Source organism: Melozone crissalis, unplaced genomic scaffold (assembly GCF_028551555.1).
Source record: "Melozone crissalis strain CALT ecotype California unplaced genomic scaffold, PUWL_Pcris_2 ptg000005l_1, whole genome shotgun sequence".
Taxonomy (NCBI): Eukaryota; Metazoa; Chordata; class Aves; order Passeriformes; family Passerellidae; genus Melozone; species Melozone crissalis.
The window spans coordinates 39,345,958-39,368,984 of NW_026535783.1; the positions used below are offsets into that span (position 1 = coordinate 39,345,958).

The following is a 23,027-nucleotide window of genomic DNA, read 5'->3' on the forward strand; positions in this document are numbered from 1 at the left end:
CACAAGTTCATCACTGAGTAAGAAGAAGACCGCTAATAATAAAGTCTCTTCTATTTTATTTCAAAGTCTATTCCTTTTTTATAGTGATAAATTATAATTTTACATACCTCATGCAAGGGAAAAGTCAAAAAAATAAATCATTATCTCAAATACACCCCCAATCTCATCCAAATTATCTTAAAAATTGCCAGTATGTTTACTTTCCTCATTTTAAAGTACATTCAGTGATTAAAGGGTAAGTAATAATAATATGAAAAATAAGAATACCATTTAATCATGTAACAAAGAAGTTCACTATTTTATATTGTAAGGCAATGTAAAAAATTACTAGACATTTTCCACATAACAGTCCAAATTATCAACAGTAGTTTCTTGCTAGGGAAGGAGTATTTTCTAGCAATTCTTTTGCACCGAACAAATCCGCTGAGAAGAGTTCAGTAACTTTTGCCTTGACTACAAAGCACTGTAAAATAAATACTTAATAAATACACTGCAAGAGGTACTCTTACTCTTGTACTCTTGTACGAGTAAGAGAAAGTGCTATGGTACTGTTCATGACCATGAAACTCAAATTAAGAAACTGTAAATCAGGTAAAAAACTGAATTATTATTTTCGGTAAATTACGTTATTACGTAAATACATACTTTAAAGCTACCAAGATCCAGCAGCAGTAAATTTGATGTATGGTCATAGAATCCTTTTTGTGGAACAATGATGTATGAAGCCATGAGGTTTATTTTGAGGTCAAGAACTTTCTGGGTTTCAATAATATACAACAATCCTGAAAAAACAGTACAATTATTAAATACAAACAAACAAAAGAAATTCATACAGAACCTGTAGGATTAAAAGAAAGTGACAAAAAGAAAATCAGATCTAATTTTAAACAAAATCTATATGCTAAATAACTAAGGTACATATGCTCTTCATATTTCTTCTTTCATTCATTATAGACAGTGCTTAAAGAAGCATCAAGTAGATGAAACGATGATAGGAAAGTGTTGACAAGTATAGACAACAATATGCAAACTCCAAAATACTTCCCACTGAGCAGAGATGAAATTAGAGAAGAACTGGAATGTGAACTGCAACTTTGAAATTACTGCATTAACCCACTATGTTCCATAGATTCAGAAATCTAATTGCTCTAGAATTTCTTATTTTTGAGTATCCAACTACACTAGCCAAACTACTAGTGTTTTTTGATACTGAGATACACAGGTTTACACTAAATGCTGACAAATATCTCCATCTTGAGACACCAAAGACATGCAAATATATGATCTTACAAAAATTAAGTTCAAAAAATATGCAATTAGTTGGGAAAATCAGACATTCATAAGATTTGTGATCAAATTCTGCTTTTTTGCTCAACTGAAGAGTGAATGGTATTGCTCCAAGTTAGATCTGGAAATTGCCTTATGATGTAGCCACAACTCATTAAATATCTACCGTTTACAACAAGCTGACGATCACAGAAGTAGAAGACAATGAATTATGAAGATAACAACATGACAGTAAACACATCCACTGGTAAGAAAACAATTAAATCTGCTACATTATCAAAGGTTGCCCTGTCAGAGCAGAGCTAGGCTAGTCAGTAAAGGACTGGATGACAACTACATTTCAGGATTTGCAAGACAAAACAACTTGGAGTAACAAGAAGAGCAGGATTTTATCAGTTTGCACTGGCTAGCTGAATTTGAGTGATGTAGAAAGGTCAAGTAAATATTTTCTCATTTCTTTTATTTGGGAAAAAATGTAGTAGAATCCATAAACTGAGCTCTGGTAAACCAAGCTTTTTTAATGTTTTTTAATGCTGAAAATCATAACTACTCCAGTGTAGCAAGTTCCTTCAATTTTGCAGTTCACAGTTCCCCTATATTTTCCAGCTACCTTCTATTGCTTCAAAGGAAAGTGTTAAGAACTCATTCTTGAGGACTGCAGGTCTGAACATATTAATTATACTTCTGTGTTTCCACTTTTCTTATTCTACCTCTGAGCTTAGCATAGTCTCCTGCATCAGAATATTCTGCAGATCAAATCTTTTTTCACTGGCAATTCTCTGAAACTCAGACAAGATTTTACAAGCAATGTACTGCATATTTTGAGACATTATCATCAAATTTTTCATTTGTGACTGGAACAAGGTTTTAGGTTACTCTGGACAACATGGCATTCTTGTGAGGGTATAAACAGTATTGGATATACCTCTACAGCAATGATATGCTCAACTGGAATAAACACAGAGGACGATTTCATATTTTCACAAAATATTAATTATGATCAACACCACTATTTTTGCTGCTAATGAGCAGAGAACCAAGCATATTATATATAAAGCAAATTTTAAATTTCATCTCAGAAATCAACAATGAACTGTTGTATCAATATAGTCAATATTGCTCAAGAAATTTCTGAAAGAAAAGACAAGGAAGCTGATAATTCTGGTTAATCTGATATTAGTCCTTAATTAAACAGTTCACTCGAAGAAGAACTAATGAATAAAAATACTATTGATGCTTGATTTCCCTCCCAATACTAGCCTGATAGAAGTAATCAAATAAACTTTTTGCTTGAGTTTTCTTAAAATTTTTATCACTTCAGTATGCAGATTTTTTATATTTACAATTTAATTATTAATAGGTTATGAAATTATAAGAGGTTTAAGAAAACATCCATTGTTTGTTTTTTCCTTTTAAAAGTAATTTATATATAATATCTCCCCTCTGCATCCACTCCCACCCACAGAAACAGGACACTGTGCTGGATACATCTCTGATTTACAAAGCCTCAGACATCCTTACTGGAACAAATTAACTCCACAGATCTCAGGGTCAGTCTTCACAGTACTCAGGACTTACATTCATGTCTTAAAATACAAGATCTCTAGAGATAAGCAAGATGAAATGAAAACTAGTGTAACAGCTATAAAACTCATAAGCTGGAAAGCAGATAAATACAGTTTATAGACCTTGAACTGAGTCAATCCAAATCAGAACAAATATTCATCAAGGAAGTCAGAAAATCAAAAACATCTATACAAAGGCATAATTTCCTGAGAAACAAGAAATCTGAAAAGGTTTCAGAGGTTAACTTAGAGGATTAATATCTCAGAATCAGTATTTCAGGAGTTTTAAATAACTGAGGCCTTCTACATACCAGATGAACAAAACAGAAGATGTAACAAATTCTTTTAACTCTGTATGGAGTTAAAAATACTGAAAGATTATCTATGGCTTTGGAGCATATTTTACAAATATTTCTACAAGTAGAAACAGTTAAAGTTAAAAGAGATATAAACATTAAATTATTCAATACCTAGAATAAACATACTGCAATAAGATAGAATAATTCAACTATTTAGGTGGTGTGTTAGGAAGGTACATATGCTAAAAATACATATGCTAAGTACATATGCTCTTCATATTTCTTCTGAACCACTATAGAGACTCCTTAAAGAAGCATCATGTAGATGAAATTATGATAGCAAATAGTGCTAACTGAGCAGGTGGTAAACACCTTATTAGGTGTTAGAAAGCTATGACTTGGATGCACACATCTCCATAGAGAAAGATACACTCAACACTCCTACAATCTAAAATTTGTCTGAGTGTGCTGTGAGAAGAGCATGCAGCACTTGCCTGTTGATGTTTTTTCCCGGAATTCTTCAAGCTTCATCAGAGTTGCCGATGTCAATTGCTCTAAATGTACATCTTTTGGAGGTCTAAAGAAATCCACTAAGTTATTTACTGTCATCTGTTAAAAAAATAAGGTAAATTTACTATTAAGTAGGATTTTTGACGATTTATAACTTATTCAAATATTTACTTACTGCATCATATACTATTTCCAGTGGTTGTGATTCTATTCTAATCCTCTGATCTGCTTTCTCATCCAAAGGATTAGTCTCAAACATTATGCTTAAAAGTGAGGTATTGTCATCTGAATAGGCTGTTCGAGAAGACAGGAGACGGGGCGTACACTTTTCTTGAGACACGCCTGTAACTTCAAGCGAGGCAATTTTTGTTTCAAACCTGTACAGAAATGTAAGCAGACTGTTCAGATGCAATATCCATCTGGCTAAGTACAATTACATGGAAAGAGTATAAAAAATTAGATGGAAAAAAAAAAACATAAACCAGTACAATATGTTTCTACCCTACCTTAACTATAAACAGCTTATTCTAAGGATTTAATACATACATCCCTGTGTTATCTGTTTTCCATTTCATTATCTTTTGTGTCTATTAGCTGCCCCTGTCTAAATACAATAGGGCATCTAACTTATTTCCTTCATACACTTTTCATGAGGGCAGGTGTCAGGGCAGGTAAGAGATTCTGCAAAGTTGCAAAATTCAAATGAGAATACTTTAGTGTGACTTCAGGAATTAGAAGGTGTATTTATAGTGGGAAACAGACATACAGAAGAGACAAAATGGTTCTGGCACAGACAAATGAAAAAAACAAAGATAAATCGTCTAATTACTCCAAGAGTAATTTTTGGATCTTGGATTTTTTTTTTCCACCAAAATGCTATCCACCTCTGCAACAGCTCTCAGTTGAAGATTTTTTTATCTCCCAACACTCTAAGAAAAATATTTCACTGTAAAAAATGTATTATTTTTTCTCTTTTTCTTAGTACAATAGGATTGTCAGGGCCATTTAGATGCACAAGAGTACAAACAGAAAACAGAATTTTAGAAAAAATTCAACATAAAACTAATCAAGATCAATAGTATCTTAATATTATACATATATTATACTCATCTCAAAGTAGAGGGAACAAGGTTTAAAAGAGGAGGGTTACCTTCTCCCAGAATTTTTAAGTGCATTTGAAATAAAATTGAAATATTTCACTAGATGCTTTTCACTCACCTACTGAGAGCATAAAACAAAGGAAAAATCATCAGTTACATCTTTCTTCCACAAATCCAAAAGTGAACTGGGAACACAAGAACTTTTCCATCATGTTAAATGCCCACAAACAAGTGCTTACAAGATCACCCTGCTCAGGTTAAGTTTCAAAACGAAACTTAACAGTCACTTTTCAAAGCAAATAACAAGTTTGTAACTGGATTGTTTGCACATAACAATGACAAACTGAAAATAAAAAAAGGAGCATATCCATATTGGAACAAAAAGCTCTGGAGATGCAGAGAATTCAGTCATGGGAAGAGTATCCATGATTTATCCCTCAGCCGCAGAACAACTTCATTCCAGACTGCAAAAGGAATGACACTTAAATATCATAACACAGTCTTAAAATGCCTACTAGTCGTCATCACCATCATTTCATGAGAGGCGAAACCAGTTTGATAGAGAAAGCTCACCTTATTGCTTGTGCACCTGGTCGTTGGGTAAGTACCGTACTCAAGTCAGTTAATGCAAATTCTATTAGCTGAGGAGTTTGCATGTTTTCTCTTATTGATATCGACATGCTTAATAAGTTCACAGAGAACTTCATGGCTTCATACTAGACATGCCAAAAAAAACAACATAGGAGTATAAAATACATTAATATCCATCTTGATACAATTTTTGAAGAGATGAAAGCTACAACTAAGTTTGAAACTACTGCTTTTGCGCATAGCTCGTATCATAGCTGGTGTAAAAGTCTACAAAGAGGCAGAGTATCCTCACAAATATGAGTCTTTTTATATCTTTACCAAATTTTGTGAAAAAGACCCTCTGATGCAGAGGTAGAAAGCAGCTCATCATTTCATCCTTGGTATCACACAATAAGAGGATTTATCAGACCATTTCCGAATGGTTCAAAATGTTGCTCTTTCCCAGTACAATCCTTGAATCATCTCTTTCTTTATATAATATATAATCACTTATTCTACCTCATCTACTATCACTTATATTTTACAGTGCACTTCCTGATCCTTTATTAAGATCCCCTAGTGCATTTTCTTAAAAAGCTTTTGAATATTGTAAGATGACATATTAATATCCTTCAATATTTAAACTACAATACACTACATTTATTATCCTATTCTTGTTAGAGCAAGTAAAAATTTATTCTTTACTATTTAAGAATATCCAAAAGTAAGCTTTGTAACCACTATACTAAAACTGCATCTAAGGATGCAGAAAACTGGCATGCAGTAATTTCATTAAAAGGTATCAGAACAATATTCAAATATAGAGACAAAGCTTCAAGTAATTTAAAAGTGATTTCCTATCATCTTTGGAGATTTTTTTAGTAGATGAAGCTATACCATACAGCCAGCTATGACTTACTGATTTTGGAAGGGTTGGATCCACAGCTGTTTCACTATATCCAATTGCTGCATAAAGTTTAGCCTTCTCTTCCTGTGTCATCAGCTGTTCAAGACCTGTCACATTTCAAGAGGTTAGTTAAACTGAGTATAGAGATCTAAAAAATGCAAATACTGTTCTACACTTTTCTGTGCTTGGTAGCTCTACAATACAGAGTAGATACTGTCAACATTACTGTCCTGAATTAGCAAAAGAAAATACCCTTGGGTTTAAAGCCAAGTCTTGCAAATCTAAAGCATGCTTTAAAATGCTCTTATAATTTTTTCCTTACCTATTCTATTTCTTATCTTGCTAACAACAGAAGCAGCCTTTGTTATTAAGTTTCTATGTTCCATAATCTTTACTAGGTGCCTCATATATCAAATATACATTTCACGAAATATGCAAATTTTAAAATGAATGCAAGTAAAATTGTTTACATTCCATTAATTTCCACTGTATTAAACACAGCTCAGAAGGAACTATGGAGGAGTTGTACAATTGTATAACCTCTGTTACATGCAATTAATAAGTATATAAGCAAAAGAAAAGGCTAAGAGAAAATGCATACAGTAACAAATTGATTACAAGTTCCACTGCTAGGTACCTAGGACTCTAATAGATTCCTAGTAACAAAAAGAATACCAGTAAATTATCATACTTGAACCCTTTACTTCTTGGTTTTTTTCATCCTTCTTTCTACCCGACCAGCTCCATATCCAGCTAAACCAGCCACCAGAATTTTCATCATCCTGTTTTACTCCTGGTCTGTAGATTTTCAATCCAGCCTTGGCTGCCTTAAATTTAAAAAATACTCAGGTAAGTAATTTTCTTAATGCCTTTTTATTCATTTTCCTAACAAAAATATAGACCCAGAGCAGCTCTAACATATCAAAAGATCATTAGACAAGCATTAAAAAGGCAAAATGTTTTTATTTAGTTTCCCTTCTAGTCACTTTTTCAAGTACACAGTGCATTATTGGACCAATTTTATTTTGCATAATAACAACCACCTTTAAGAAAGAACAGAGCATATAAAAGGTCAATAAACATTTCTTACATAGCAGATTTTCTCTCCAGCTTTCATCACAAAAATACCACAAAATTATATGCAATGGTTTTCTAAATAATTTAAAATACATATATAAGCAATTAAATAGCCATCACAGGCCAAATTTTACATTAGCCCTGTATTTTTCATTTCAAGATGGATACCCAAAGCAATTTAAAAAGTATTTACTCTCATAATACAGTATTTACTCTAACTATTCCTGCATGTGATACATATAGTTAAAATAGTAAGGAAGCCCTCCCTCCTCTCACACTCATTATTTCCACAACTATCTGATGCCAGTGATGATTCCAATATTGGGTCCTCAAAGGAAGTGTAGACTACATCCAAAATTGATCACTGAAAGTCTGTCGTGGGGATGGCAAACACCAAGTGATCCAAGAGACAAATTTGTTCTCAGAACTATAGTGATCCACACAAACTAACTTTCTTTGTGACTAATACAATCCAAAAAAATACAATCATTTGCAAATAAGCCCTACATTTAAAGATACTGTAGTGGAAGTGAGACAGGAATCCCTTCTCAGCATTCTGCAACGCAATTAGGAAAAAAAACAGCTGACTATAAATCAATCCTCTGTAGGGACTTGTCATACCTACACACCTACTGGACAAAGGAAGGCAGAACTCACCACAAAAAAGTAAAGGCTTCTGGATTTATACTATTGATTCACCTCAGAGAGATGATGCAGCATGTGAATCTAACAACACAAAGCTACAAGAAGCTTGAAGAAGTCCTCAAAAGTCCTCTTTATAAAGGTTATAAGGTTATAAAGGTTAACCTTTATAAAGGCTACCATATCAGCAAGCAGATGTTACAAAGCAAATGACCAAAATAAAAAATGGACAGGCCTTAGAAAAAATAAGGTTAAATCTGTGAGATCACAGATTTCTGGGATACTGAGGGGTTGGTGCTGAAGGACAACTGCCATGGAGAATAAGTGATGTTTAAAGCTATGACTCTTTCACATGTCTGAGGCAGAAGCAGGCACCAGAGCCCAGGGAAAGAGAGACTGTAGACAGAAGCCACTACTGCAACGATGAAGAAAAAAAATTAATCTGTGCAGTATAGGAACTACAAAGATTTGCTGAAGAATCTTCTTGAACTTTCCCTCTCCTCCATTTACATTGGTTAAGTAACCAATGCAGTCATAGACTTAAAGCTTAATCAGCAAGGTAACTATTTTGACTAGAAGAGAGACCTACCTGAAAGATGGGTGTAGCCAGGTAGGTCAGCCTCTTGTTACTTCTCTCAAGTAACAAGCAAACTGAACATGCAGAATTAGCCTCAAGTTGTGCCAGGGAAGGTTTATATTGGCTGTTAGGAAAAGGATCTTCACTGAAAGGTTGCCAAGCAAAGCAACAAGCTGCCCAGGGATGTGGTGGAGTCTGTACCCCTGGAAGTATTTAAAAGGCACATAGATGTGGTGCTCTGGAACATGGTTTACTGGTAGACATAGCAATTTTCTGTTAATAGTTGAACTTGGTCTTCCAGGTCATTTCCAACCTAAATGATGCCATGACTCTATCCTGCGTTCTCACTGAAGTAAATCCTAAAAGTCTGCCCTAGGTTGAAAGGGTAACATTTCTCAAGCTGATACAGAGACTTGATGCTTAGCTACGGAAGCTGAAGCTACTATTTGGTACTTAAAACACTTGCAATAAGAAGCAGAAGAGGTCTGAGGTTTGGAATATTAAGTTCTGGTTACAAAGTAGCCCGAAAATCAGCACTGTGATCACGAAAGTGACTTCTGAGGAGCTTGATTTCAAGGTCTAGATAAAGTAAGCCCTTGAAAGTCAACTCTTAGGGTATGCTTTTAAGAAACAGAGAAGCTTCACAAACAGCAGGATCATTTGCCTGGCTTTACTAAGCCCATATCTAATGGGTGCTCTTTTAAATACCTGGCAGACCTAAGGCTAACTGTCAGAATACCGAAGCAGTAGTAGATTTTTCTCTTCTAAATCCTTTGAATCTTTTTCAAAGGTATGACCTGATAACAACAAAACAGATGCAACCTGACAGATAGATGGAGACAGAACACAACTTAAAATCACTGTGACCTGATTTTCAATACTATGAAATATATTCAGATAATCAGCCAGCACGTCTTTCAAGATGTACTTCTAACATTTTTCAAATGCAAGACTAAAAGCCCAAACAACTGAAAATTCATTTTCTTGCCACCTACTTCTAAATGTTACAGACATGTATCTTAAAATTCAGGATTTGAAGGTACTCAGGAATGCAATATGACATTACCTTTGTAAGCAGCATAATCACACCGGGGGAAGGAAGGAAGTTGAAGGAAAAAGATAAAACCAAGACAAACTATACACTACAAAATCAAATGAGAACTAAACCAGAACAAAACCTTCCACCACCCCTTGAAAAGCACTCCAGTTTGGACAAACTGAAGGCGAACAGTCATGAATGTTTCTTCTGGTTCTGTTAGAGCCTGAATAATGGGAACACAAGTGTTCAAATGGGGGTGTACATGCAGACAAATAGAAGGAAAAATCAAATTTACAGATTCCTCTTCAGAGTTTTAGGTTAGCAGCACAATATCTGTGACTGAAGCAATTGCATTTATACTATATTAAATATACTTCACATGCTAAAACAAAAAAAGAAAATCAAATTGCTTTCAAGCACTGCCACAAGCAGTAACTGAGCTTTATAAAGTTTATTAATGACTGCCTTCTTTCAGATTGTAAACTTCTTCTTCTGCTTACTTTTAGGTGCCTTAATTATTAATGGAGAAATATCACAGATTTCAGAAAAACTACAAATATTTCACTTCAGTGACCTAGAAAAACACTCAGACACTGTATGTATAACTAAGCAGTGCATTAACCTAGGAAAACCAAGGCTAACAAATTAGTTGAACTACTCAAGTCACATTATCTTGCCTAATTGCACTAATCTTCTTAAATGTATTCTGCATTTGCTGTACTCTGAGTAACATTTGCAAAGAGAAAGACTGCATCTCTTCTCAAAGAGTCAACATAGTACAGGTGATTGCTCAATGTAACACAGTTTCAGGAAAAAAAGGAATAAACTAATAGTCTAGGCTGCTGTGAGGAGGGACAGCTTTGGGTGTGTTTCCATTTAACTTCCATTATCCTTTGGCCACATTCTCCACACAGATCTTTCCCACCAGAAATAGAAAGGGATTTATCCAAGCTCAGTTCATTTTGGAGGAAGAGCATATGGAGTTATTTAATTTTCGTTTAATTACAAGCTGAAAAACTAACTATGCCTTATAATAAAAAACCATGAACAAGGAAAATTGAAAGACTGTATTGTACACAATTCAATCACCATAGCTAAAAGGCGTCTGCCTAAAATCTCCACAACCTTATGTTTCAGTTATTCATACACTCATTTAAATGATGCAATTTTACCTCAACTTCTGCTTGCTGCCTTGCTAAAGTGATGTTAAAAATATCCAAGGTCTTTTCAAATTCCTAGAAGAGAGATAAGACATTATTTTTGACAATTCAACAATTGTTACATTCCACAGGTCAGTTTACAGGAAACAACAGCAAGCACTTCAATTCGTGCAATCCAAGTTAATTCACTCAATCTGAAAACTTAAAACAAACCTGGAAAAGAACAGCACACCAGCTTAAGCTGTTTTTCTTGCAGTTTCTAATTTAAAGATTCACCTCATATATTTGTTAATACTACTAACAAAGAAAGGTAGTGACAAGTTGCAAATATGGCCACTGAAAATTTTATTTTAACTTAGAAGTGATTGAGGAACATTTTAACATTTAAGTTTAAACAAGTATCAAGATGAACAATATTTAAGCCTTCAACAGAAAGTTACTAACCTCCAACAACTTCAAGATTTCTTCACTAGGTTTTTTTGATGTTATCTTTGTTTTATACAACTCTTTATAGTTCTTCACTTGCTTCCTGTGATGTGAAATATGTTCCCATGACCACATTTGGAGTTTAGGTTGAACATTTACTTTAAGGACGCCATCAATAACATATTTCCACCTAAAAGCAAAGACAAATGTATAGCTTATCTTTCTTTTCATATATTGAAAAGACTCCTATAGCTTTCAGTCTCTCACTTAATACAAATTCAAGCTGTCAAGAGTGAAATCCCCAGACTAATAGCATACTTCTGAGCTGAGAAATCAAAGAATTTTACTCTCTTTTCCCCATACAAAGTTGACAGATTGTTGTCAAATCTATGCATGCATGTGTGAGAGTAATAAAAATATATTTTTAAGGAATCTTCTGAAAAGAAATCAAATCCTTGCCATCTGTGTTGCAAAGGTTTGCCTGTTTTTAGGCAATAGCTATGTTCTTGTAGAGCTACTTAACATGTAACAGGGGGGGCTTTCACTTAAACAAATTTATGACACAAAAATACTCTGAGACTTAAGTTCCTGATAATGGTCTTTAAGAGTGCAATCACAGGTTTTCAAATACTGTATCCACAGCTTTGGTTTGATGAGGTCCTCCTCAACTTCCTACAATGCTAGCTTAAAAAGAATTGTAAAAACAAAATACCTCCTTTCAGAATGAAATGAGTTCTAACCTCCTTAAGAAAGAAGCAATTCCTTGGTAATTATTTCAGGTTAATAACTAACAAATTATTTTCAAAGTCTAAGGTTACCTACCATGTCTTGGCATTGTTGTGCACTGGAACATCAGGTCTGTACTTTCTATATGGCAGATTTCGAGTCATCATATCAATAGACTCAAGAAGCTCCATAACACTGAAGTACTAGGCAAACAAATTCAAACTGAGCATTATTATCTTTCTGAGAACAACAGCTATCAAGCTTCTCTTTGAAGTGAAAATCAGTTTCAAAAAAAACCAAGACTAAGTTAATGGACTCCACATGTACACTATAAAATTTCAGACTACCTTTCTTAATTCTTGCAAACTAACTTTTTTACTACATTACATATAACTTCAGAAAAATAACTGGTACCTGTGGCTTATTGAATTCAACAGTTATATCCTGTAAGTTTACATCTAGATCTATTTTCGGTGATGAAAAGTCAACATCAGATCGAGGATTCATAAGGAGCTTGGCTTTAGCTGAAATGGGGCGGAATACTAAAAAATACAAGTTGATATAAAAAGTGCAATTAAATTATTTCAGACTGCAATAAATTATATGTATACTTATCTTAAATTATGCCAGACTATTAGTTTTAGAATGCTAGACTTGAAAAACACGAACTGCACCAACACAACTTAAAATAGAACACAATCTCAATTTTCAGTTTCACTCTGGCAACATTTACCAAATTTTGCAGAGCACCACCACAAGCTTTCCTGTACACTGAATTACATACATATGTTTTAAAAAATAGTTTACATTTGTAACAAATGGGATCATTTTGGTTCTGATACACTTATAATACAAGACAGTTCCAAATACAGCATTTATTTCACTATAGGAACTCTTACTTCTTAAAATTTGGTTATTGTTGTTGCCGTTACAAATGCTTTACTCTTTGATAAATTATAACTCACAACAATGGTTAAAACCAAACACTCCATATTTCTAATTTCAAGCCCAAGTAAGCATGGAACAAAATCAATATGCATTCTACATAAAAGTGAGGTATATCACAAGAAAAAAGATCCAGAGCAGAACTATTTTATCTGTTCCAGTTTGGAAATATCAGGCTTTTGAAGCCCTGTTTAGTTCAATATTTTCATCTGTTTCAGCAATTGATCCAACAGTAAGAATTTTTATATTATCTGAATTCGTGTAAATCATTTTTTTCAAATATGACTTCTTTCATCTCAGCAAAAATACTGATACATTACCTACATATCCAATATTCCAAATTCTCTGAAAGGTTCATAGTAGTGGAAACATGCAGTTTTGCAAGAAAAAACCATGAAACTTTTAGCTACACTTCTATATGGTAGCATTTCAATTAATTTTCTCCCTATATTTAGCTTCCTAAAGTTCATTTTTTTATGATTCTTATACATAAGTATAATGTTTGTTTATTTGTTTGTTTATTTAAGTATAATATTTGTTTATTTACATGAAGTGATAAAATTGGACTTCATGCTTATTACCTTCCTATCAAAGTTTTAGACTTTTAAAGACTTGTCTCAAATGGGACCAAATTTTCATTTACCACAGTACACTATCATAGTCAGCATCTCTGATGGCACTGCTGAATTTTAAGAGAGTAAATCTTGAATCCTAAGCTTTACATACACCCATTTTGAACTTACCACATAAAGACTTAAACAACTTACAATGTTTTAATACTTGTTTTCTTGCAAAAAGAATCAAATCCAGCAACCAAAAAAGAGGGGTAAGGAATCAGAAGAAATTACTACATAGCTCTCTGTCAGTCAACATAGAGACTCTTTTAGGGGAAGGTAGCAGCATAAAACTGACAGTGCCTTTTTTAACCCTGGCTATAGAGAACTGAGGACTTTCCTGCTGGAGAACAAGCCACTTCCAAGGCCATTCAGACTTGCGAACAGTTTCTAAACAGTCACACAGATACACATGATTCCATGCAATGGAAAGCAAACTATCACTATTTTTGAGCGATGCCAATGTGATTTTCAGACTTAAGTAAGTAATACTCAAAGCAATATAACTTGCAATATTCCCACTAAAAAAAAAAAAAAAGAAAAAAGAAATTAATGTTTCAAAGCTGTGTGATTACTGTTTCTACCTCTCATGGAAGAAAGACAGTTTGCATAAAGCAGGTGACCTCAAAAACATACTCAAGCTAATCTGAATTCACCAAACTTACACAGTGCGTATGTTGTTGCTACACTTCTTAAATAAAGGAATTAATCAAAAGATATTAACAATGAGAATCTATGTACGACATTCCATTAGAACAATACATGACCCAAGACTCACTTTTATCAAGACTTTTTTTATATACCTAAACAATACAGTATTCACTGTCACAAAGACAGTTACTCTTCCAGGCTTAAACTGCACTCCTTAGTAAAATCTTTGAGTAACAGCCAAAGTGACAACCACTGAGATGAAGTAAAACTTACAATTAAAAATTAATACTACAATTAAATGACACTTACCAAAATCATAACCATCTGGAATCATGTTGTGGCTGGCAACTCCCTGTTTTAAGTTAACCTACACACGCAATGGAGTGAACAGTAAGTTGCACTTCTATTTCCAGATAAAGTTTTTAAAGTACAAAATGTTAGCATTTTTAAACAGTTCTCAGATAATCCCTCTGGCTCAAAGTAAAATTCAAAATACTCATCTATGTTTTTAAAAGAATGATATGTCTATACTTAGCTAATAAGAATCACTGAACAGTGGTAAGATGACCGTCAATTGTCTAAATTCTGTTACTGGCAGAAAACTGATTTTTTTAACTTTCTCAGATGAGCATTATACTTTCATCACATAAAAGCCTTAACATACACTGTTTTTTCCTAAAAAAACCTTTTAGCTACAAACAATTACCCAGGACACTGACATAAAAAGAAGCAGGCCTGAATGTGAAGCAATGTTCTCTGCTTCCCAGTTTCAACTACAAGACTAGATACACTATCTTACCAATGATTCATCCCAGCCACCATGGTAGAACATCTCTGATTTCACATTCCAATAAGCAAAAAGGTTATCCAGTCTCACAAGCTGAAAATACAACAGAATATATGTATTGTTATCCACAAATTTTAGATTAATAATTTGGATTTCACGAAGTCTGATGAATAAAAATATTCAGAATGTTACTTTTGCTATAGAGTCTACATGGTTACATGGTTTCTTGATCTTACTTTCTGAAACTTTAATGCAGCTTGTTTTATTAGCAAGTCTCTCTTTAGCATACTGTCTATACTGTACCTTGTGGAACAACTTGGCAGTTTCATCATGTAAACAAGGATTCCAATTCTTATCTGAGGTCTGAAATGAGAATTAAACAAAAATACTCCAGTATCTATAATCCACCAACATGTTATAACTGAAACAAGCTACACAAAATGACAGTAACATCATTGTTATTAAATGCCATGGAAAATAATGGAATACAATCTTCTGATTTAAGATGATTAATGCATTACTTTAAGTGAAAGCTTGAAAAGGCTACTTCCTCCAAAAACATGTACATGTATGTACTCTGACAGGCTGTACACAAGAACCAAAGGTACTCTAAGATTCTGCTTTCATTATTGTAAACTGTTTTCCTTTACATCAATAATATTTTTGGACAGGCTCTTTGGAGAGAGATAAACAAGGGAAAGAATTAATTTATAATTCTGGAAGCAAGCAATTTTAGTTTGAGCCTAAAGAAGACCCTTTAATGTGCTAGGAAAAAGCATTCACAAAACCACCATTTCATTCAAGAAAGTAACATTTACTTAGGACATATTTTCTTTAAAACCAGCAGTTAAGACAGCAAAAACTACTGAATTAGAGCAACTCAGCAACCAACATACTGATCCTACTACATAGTTTTCCAGAAAAAAATTTCATACCATCTTGTGATTACTACTCTAAGCACCTTAAAGTGCAGTTCACAGATCAAAAAAAGAAAATTAGCTCCAGTTGAAAAAAAATGTCATCTTTTTTTTTTCTTTTTCCATTCCCACCACTTCCTGTTATCAGCCAGTAACTTTTTTTCTTGGAGCTCAAGTCAGTTTCAGTAAAATATTCAGAATGAACAGCCCAAATATAGTAAAGCGTATTGGAAACCATACTATTGTACATTGCTGATAATTACAGGTGTATTTTCCATTAGACAGTATGCTACCAGAAAGCACAACACACAAAAGCACAACTTCGCCTATTGGTATATATTAACAAGTTTTTCAGATAAAAAGTGAAAAATAAAATTACCTGCAAACTTAGATTCTGAAGTGAAATCCCAAATGACAAGGGGTTATCACGATTTGTGATCTAACAGAACACAGGAAAAGACAAAAAAATAATTATTTCATACTCTACAAGCATATATTTGGCTAAAGATTTAAGTATCTTTACATTTTTGTCCAAGCTTTTTTTCAGTTTGTTTGGGTTTTTTTATCAAAAGAATAAAAGTCCACAACTTTACTAATATTCTCTCAGCATAAAAAGCAACTAGAAGAAATCAGACAGGTTCCCAATTTCATGTTACAGTGCACAATCCCTTACGGTAAGATATACAAAAGCACTTACATCATCTTCATAGCGAATATGGATGTTGGAAATTTTCAGCTGAAGATTTTTGATGACCTGAGTAACTAGCTTTTCTACAAAAGTGTCTTGTTTCTCTTCTTTTACTTTATCTATGTTAAAGGAAAACAATTTAATATTTTGTTTACATTCCAATATTTTCTTAATTAGATAAAACAATAACACAATACATTTAGCTTAAGTGTTTTCTATTACATTATACTCCAGTTGTATAGAAACATGTTTGCTCTGTATAATCTACAAAATTTACACTCTCAGATTAGAAGGTTTCCTAGCTTTACTACCTGCAGAGTGAAGAATCAGATAGTTCAAAAGTATGACCAGCCCCCACCAATACTCTAAGAGAGCAAATCATACTTCTTGGAAGTACCAGAAGTTGAATTTAAAAAGATTACAATCCGCATGTAATGAAGAAGAAATTGTAACAAACCTTTAAAAAGCTGTACTGGTAAAAATGCTTTGACACTGGAAACAAACTCTTTCTTATGAAAGAGGAAAGAAACTGTCAGATAACATGCGATAAAAAAAAGCAGTATTTCAAAAGCCTAATTTATATCAGATCACATCAACGCTCAAAACTTTTTATTTTCAGAATGAATGCTGGTTCTGCAATACTGATGGCAATTATACCTAAAAAATCATAACTAATAGGTTTTTAAGTAACAAGGAAAAAACAAGAATGTAGAAGACATTGACAAAATCTGCATCTTTCTGGATTAAAGTAAAGAAAGACGCAGCATCACTTTCATTAGCTTTTCCCACCTTTACCTTGGTCAGCTATCTTCTGCTTTGCTTCTTCTATTCTCTGCAATTCCCTTTGTCTTGCTTCCAAGAAGTGCTTGGCTTCTTTTTCAGCATCATATTTTATGGCTAAACACATAGAGCAAAAATGCATAATATCAAAAACCCTTATATATTTTTTAAAGATACTGTTTCAAAAGCTGTAATTTTTAAGTTTTTGTAACAGTTACATATAACAGTTACATAGCAAAAAAATTAGATGATGAAACCTCAGTTACTGAAAGACTTCCACCCCATTATTTAACTGTAATTGCTAAAAGTATCTACTAAGAATAAAGCTCACAAAAACAGTATCAACCCATTCCTGATAATTCTGAAACCCCACCAATCCATAGTCACTTCTTCCTATACATTAACTTACTGGCTGTGGGCACAATAAGCAAATAAACTCCATCAAGGACTGCCTCAACAGGTTGAGTATAAAGGTTTTGCCATGGAATCTGTAGGTTAAGCTGACCTACAAACACAAAAGAAAAAGGTTGAAGTATACAATTAAATAGCTGGCTGGAAAAGAAATGCAAAGATAATTGATATTAAACACAAAATCTCTTTAACAATTATTATACTGGACAGAAATTACCCCAGTGCACCTGAGGCAAAAGATGCCTCAGCTGAGTTGTATTTTCTTACACAATACATAGACAACATGAGATGTTTTTCCATGATTAGAACTATCAAGTCTACAGTCTTTCTTTATTTCTTTGAAATACATTCCTCCCTCTTAACAGCAATGTCTCCCTCCTTGAAAATCCACTGCAGCATCTTCAGAAACAAGAAAAGCACATGGGCAGCTCACACATCATCAGTCAGCTAAATACTAGGTTTTGTGAACATAGGGATCTTGAGGTTAAGTGCCTCCCAAGTGCAAATCTTAATAAAATACTAAATCAGTCACAGAAAACACATTATTCCAGGGTCAATTTAAAGGAAGCATATGGCTTTAGACTCAGTTTACTTCAAGAAACCACTTTTACAAGACAATCAACTTGCAAAAAGAAAACTTTTTATTTTAGCAAAAACAAGGAAGGAAGGAGAAGAAAAGGCAAGTGAAAGGTAAAAATCAGTTGTGGAGTCTTGTAAAGACAAGGAACAAGATCCAGTCCTGCCAATTGCTCATCTTTGCAGTGTTGGGCTATTTTCTCATTAATATTGAGATGATTAAACAAGACTCCAGTATACTTTATTGAAAGGAGCTTCCTCAAAGTTTCTTTTCAGAAGAGACAACTTCAGAGTTCACAAAGTATACAAATCAACAAACATATAGAAATTACTTGCTTAGGATGCCTAAAGCTACTTGCAAGGAAAGGTAGCACTTACAGAAACTCCTGTATGTGTACAAGATAAAATGCAACTTACTAACATGTCCTGCTTTAACTTTAAATGGCACATCCAACTGACTCTGAAAGAAAGAGGTTTAGAAAATTTAAGTTCAATTCGGCAACCTGTGATATATTCCAATGCAGGAAAAGGTATCATGATAACCTTAACAAGCTTACCTGTCAACCACAGAAAAAAAGAAGTCACTATAATGGATAAGCAAGCATTTGGTTACCAATTTAGACTGTTATGCTATGTTAGGCTAAATACATTCCCAAAAACAAAGTTCCAGCTTCATGAGCTATAGCAAAAAAAAAAGGTCTTTCAATATTGCTCTTGACCTAAGCACATTCCTTTAGCAATTGCTGAGAGCTCTCTTAGGGGGAAAAAAATGTATACACTTTGCCCTTTAAATTTAATCTCAAATTAATCAAATAATCTATATAGGTGCAGAGAAAGCAAGTCAGTAAGCTTCCACTTAAAAGAAACTGTGTTCTAAAATAAGAATCAAAAAATGCACAATAAACCCATTAAGCCCATTAAACACATAAAACATAGCTCAGGAATAATTTTTGCAAGTATTATTGTTATTTTCACTAGCTTACCAGTGCATTTTCTTTTATTTCCAGATTTTTCAGTGCTACAGCTCCTAAAAGAAAAGAAGCCAACAAGAAAAACTGGAATAAGCAAAGTGGTACACACTGCAAGTCCCAGAGTCTGAATCAGCGGGTTACAGAAGCCTAGAAGACAAGGGGCCTAATGTCTCAAACACAAATGGAGGACAGCAGTGGAGTCAACAAAGATTAGTTGGTAAGAACACATCATGAGAAAGAATAGGATGTGGCAGGAAAAGGTGGCCATACAGACATAAGCCAGAACTTTTCTTGGACAAAGGTCTATGTTCTGGCTCCTGAAATAGAGCATAAATCAAGGAATGAGGTCAAGAAGTAGGCATAGACTGTCAATCTAAGGTCAATCCAGTATGGAGGGAAGACCTCTGACCCATTTCCAGAAAGGTCTAGAAGAACAAACTGCAAGTGATAACTCACTTGCACAGTAAACAAGCAAATTAGCTCCACAGCACAGAAATCTTAACTGTGTAAAGGTACCCAGCATCAAAACTGAACACACATGTGCCCCAGGACCATGGACACTCCATCCGCTGCACTGATGCTGGAGTCAGGACTGCCGATGTTCCTTCCTTTCTTTCTCTGTACCACCCTTTAATCTCTGTGTCTCTCTCCTCTCTTTCACCCATCCCTTTTCCAAGACTTACTACCATGTATTTATACTATAAGAGACTAATTTACACCAACTTCCACACTGTATATAATTTATTAGCAAAACTTAAGTTTTTACAGACACACTAACTTCTGGTGTTCCTTTTTGACCACAGGTATCTACAAATTTTGGGTGCTCCCTTCCCCCTCACAGCGGGGCACCCCAGTGGTCCATGACCTATGGTTCCCAAAACTTCTACTGTGGAGAGATTCACAGCCTATATATCAAATAGCCATGAAAGATGATTAAGACCATGAAAGATGATTAATCATTCCACAAAATAATATCCGAGATTGTCTCATGGCACTTGCATGTCCATGAAAATAAACTAAAATTACTCAAGGTAAAGATGCTGGAAAATCTTGTCTCAATTTTGTAAGAACCCATTTTGAAATCTAAAGTTAGCCTCTTTTTCCTCAACCATCTGTTTCCTATCCTTGTAGAAATCTAGCAACAGTAAATGTGAGTGGAATTTCAGCCCTCAAAAGATCTTATTCTTGCCAGTTTTATTTATAGGGCTACAAAAATTCACAGGGAGTATTTCAGTAATCTAATTTTTAAGCAGAGAAATTCAGTATTCTGCAAACAAAGAAAATTTAAATTGCAAGATCAGTTTTATAATACACTTTACATTAAACACTTGCCAGAACAAAAGGAATACTTGCACCAGAAAACTCATAACTTAAACCTGCATACAGTCGAATGAAATGTCTTCTGCAAAATCTACAAGAAGAATGGAGCTTCTGTGATAGTTACTTTCAAACTAGTTGCATGGCATTAACATATGCACATGGAACAGACATCTGATACAGCTGAGCAGGGACATAAATGAGATTCCAGAAACCAGAAGCAGATTACAGGCCTGGAAAGGAATACAACTTGAGGTTGCAAACAAAGATTGAATTGACCAAAAATGCTTTTCTTTCGGGATGCACGTTGGAAATAGCAAAATGTATGGGGAAATAGGAGCTCCAATTGCAAGAATATTCTTGCAGTTATATAGCGCTAATGGCAATCAACAACTGTTCAAAGTACCACCAATTTTGGGAAACTGGACCCAGATCTCAAAAGCGTACACACTAGAAGAATTGGCTCAAGTTGTTGAACTGATATGGAAGAGCTGATCAGGTAAACTAATCCATCCATCTCATAGCACTCACAAAATACTATGAAGGTTTTAATGTTTTAATTTATTCATTGCAGTAATTGATAATCACTTTCCAGTAGAAGTGTATACATCTGACATGTGCTAACATCACCCTCTCCAGAGAAATACTACATGGCTTTTGACAGCTGATGCCACTGCTGTTAAGCCTTAAAACACACATACATTGCCAGGAACAACAGAAAAGGAAAAAAAAAAAACCAAAGAGAGCATTTCCAAAAGTAGTCTGTTAACTACTCTAGGAATTAGAACTATATAGTCTTTGAAAGCGATAACAAGGTGATAGTTTTATATACCATTGGTTCAATTCCATTCTAAATTTATTCCCTGATAAAGCTTACTCTGCAGAGACCATTTTAACACACAAAAAACCCCCACATTGCTTCTTCAAGAAGATATCATTAATTGTAATTGTATTCATGGCAAGTAATTCTAATGGTATCCAGAGCAAAGGTTCAGGTTCGTAACCAAGTTACCAGGCATGAGGTGCAACTTCTGCAGGTCAGCTGCGTCATGTTAAAACATTCAGAAGGAAACTGTAAGGATACATGGCACATGAAACAGTTTAAGCGGGTTGAGTTTCTTCATTTTTACTGATGGCTATGTAAACATTCTCTCTCATTTATCAAGAGTCCGACACATGCCACAGTTCCGCAGAGGCACAATAACTCAAGCTACAATAATCTGGCCACCCAGATGCTTCCAAAAACAAAATACTGCAAAGTGAGTAAGGATTATCTTAAACATTTACAAACAATGTTTTGTGATGGCAGAACTATTTCTCATTTTATTTGAGCACATTATAATGGCAGATAATAAATAGAGAATCAATAATGTTTCAAACAGGAAGCTTTTGAAATTTCTACATTAAATGCTGGGATTTCAAAGTGAGGTACATAATTCTTCACTGGTTTTGCTTATGATTTTACAATTTTTAAAAAATCACTTGGTTTTACAATCACATGATTTTACAATCAAAAAGTTTGATATTTTACTTAAGAATCGCTAGAAGAAATTAGTAGAACCCCAGGTATCTGAATTTCAATATAAAATTAGTGAAACATGTTCACTAAAATATGAGTTTGCTTACAAGAGTCTTGTTATGGTCTGATCACAGCAAATGGAGTATCAAAGCATACAGAAGTCTACTAAAGAGGCACTAGATTTTGTGTATTGATATAATCTTTCTTTTTCCTATACTTGAGAGAGAGCCCAAGACACTGACTAAATATTCCTGCAGTAAATAGGAAATATTTCCAAAGTCACCACACTTGCAAAGCTTGCAACCAACTCTGATGCTCAGGATTTGAAATGTAGTTATTGACCATGCCAGTACTCTCCTTCGTTACCAAAATTTAGTCTCTACCACATGTAGCCATTTCTCTTGCAATGAAATGTACATCTAAGTACATTACCATAAATCCTTACCATTCTGTTGGGGATTGGAGGCAAAAAAACCAAAAGCCCCCACAAACGGCTTTGAAGCGGGAAAACCAGGGAATAAACCCTAGTTACAGGATGTAAAACAGTTAATGAATTAGCCTTGGATTATTGACAGTAGATTTAATTGCAAAAATCAGAAAATACATCAAGATTTGATTATCAGTTTTGGTGATGGTTGGTTGGGGTTTTTTGGCAGGGCTGGTGTCCCCCTGCTGGGAGCAACTAAATGTTTTGATGTCAGAAATGCATCCAGTGCATGATTAAAAATTACCCAACTAAGCAACCTCAGAAACTGTATGTACAAGTAGTTGGAGTTGTATAAATACTTAGGGTTAAACATGCAGGCTGCAAGCCAAAACAATAATAAAAGCCAGAACAGTTATAAATATCTACAGAAAAGTTTAGAATTTATTTAGGCTAATTTATAAAGTAAACTTTTAGATTTACTGATGTCTGGACAATGTGAGTAATTCAACAAAATAAAACAGCTGTCAAAATTCTAGAAA

General features: G+C 34.1%; 1 protein-coding gene across 4 annotated transcripts in view; it reads right to left on the reverse strand.

The window, feature by feature from the left end:
* The window catches only part of VPS13A (vacuolar protein sorting 13 homolog A), a 107,004-nt gene that overhangs the window by 79,430 nt on the left and 4,547 nt on the right, over positions 1-23,027 (reverse strand). For all 4 annotated transcript variants that reach the window (XM_054288370.1, XM_054288360.1, XM_054288387.1 and 1 more), the window contains exons 2-20: positions 19,238-19,281; positions 18,672-18,714; positions 17,677-17,772; positions 17,283-17,384; positions 16,497-16,606; positions 16,179-16,238; positions 15,186-15,245; positions 14,895-14,975; positions 14,405-14,462; positions 12,300-12,427; positions 11,982-12,088; positions 11,178-11,349; positions 10,746-10,808; positions 6,930-7,065; positions 6,251-6,345; positions 5,335-5,477; positions 3,837-4,038; positions 3,646-3,760; positions 646-782 (exon numbers count right to left, since the gene is read on the reverse strand). In XM_054288370.1, the coding sequence (XP_054144345.1) occupies positions 646-782; positions 3,646-3,760; positions 3,837-4,038; positions 5,335-5,477; positions 6,251-6,345; positions 6,930-7,065; positions 10,746-10,808; positions 11,178-11,349; positions 11,982-12,088; positions 12,300-12,427; positions 14,405-14,462; positions 14,895-14,975; positions 15,186-15,245; positions 16,179-16,238; positions 16,497-16,606; positions 17,283-17,384; positions 17,677-17,772; positions 18,672-18,714; positions 19,238-19,281 (1,952 nt within the window). The remainder of the gene's footprint in view (positions 1-645; positions 783-3,645; positions 3,761-3,836; positions 4,039-5,334; positions 5,478-6,250; positions 6,346-6,929; positions 7,066-10,745; positions 10,809-11,177; positions 11,350-11,981; positions 12,089-12,299; positions 12,428-14,404; positions 14,463-14,894; positions 14,976-15,185; positions 15,246-16,178; positions 16,239-16,496; positions 16,607-17,282; positions 17,385-17,676; positions 17,773-18,671; positions 18,715-19,237; positions 19,282-23,027) is intronic.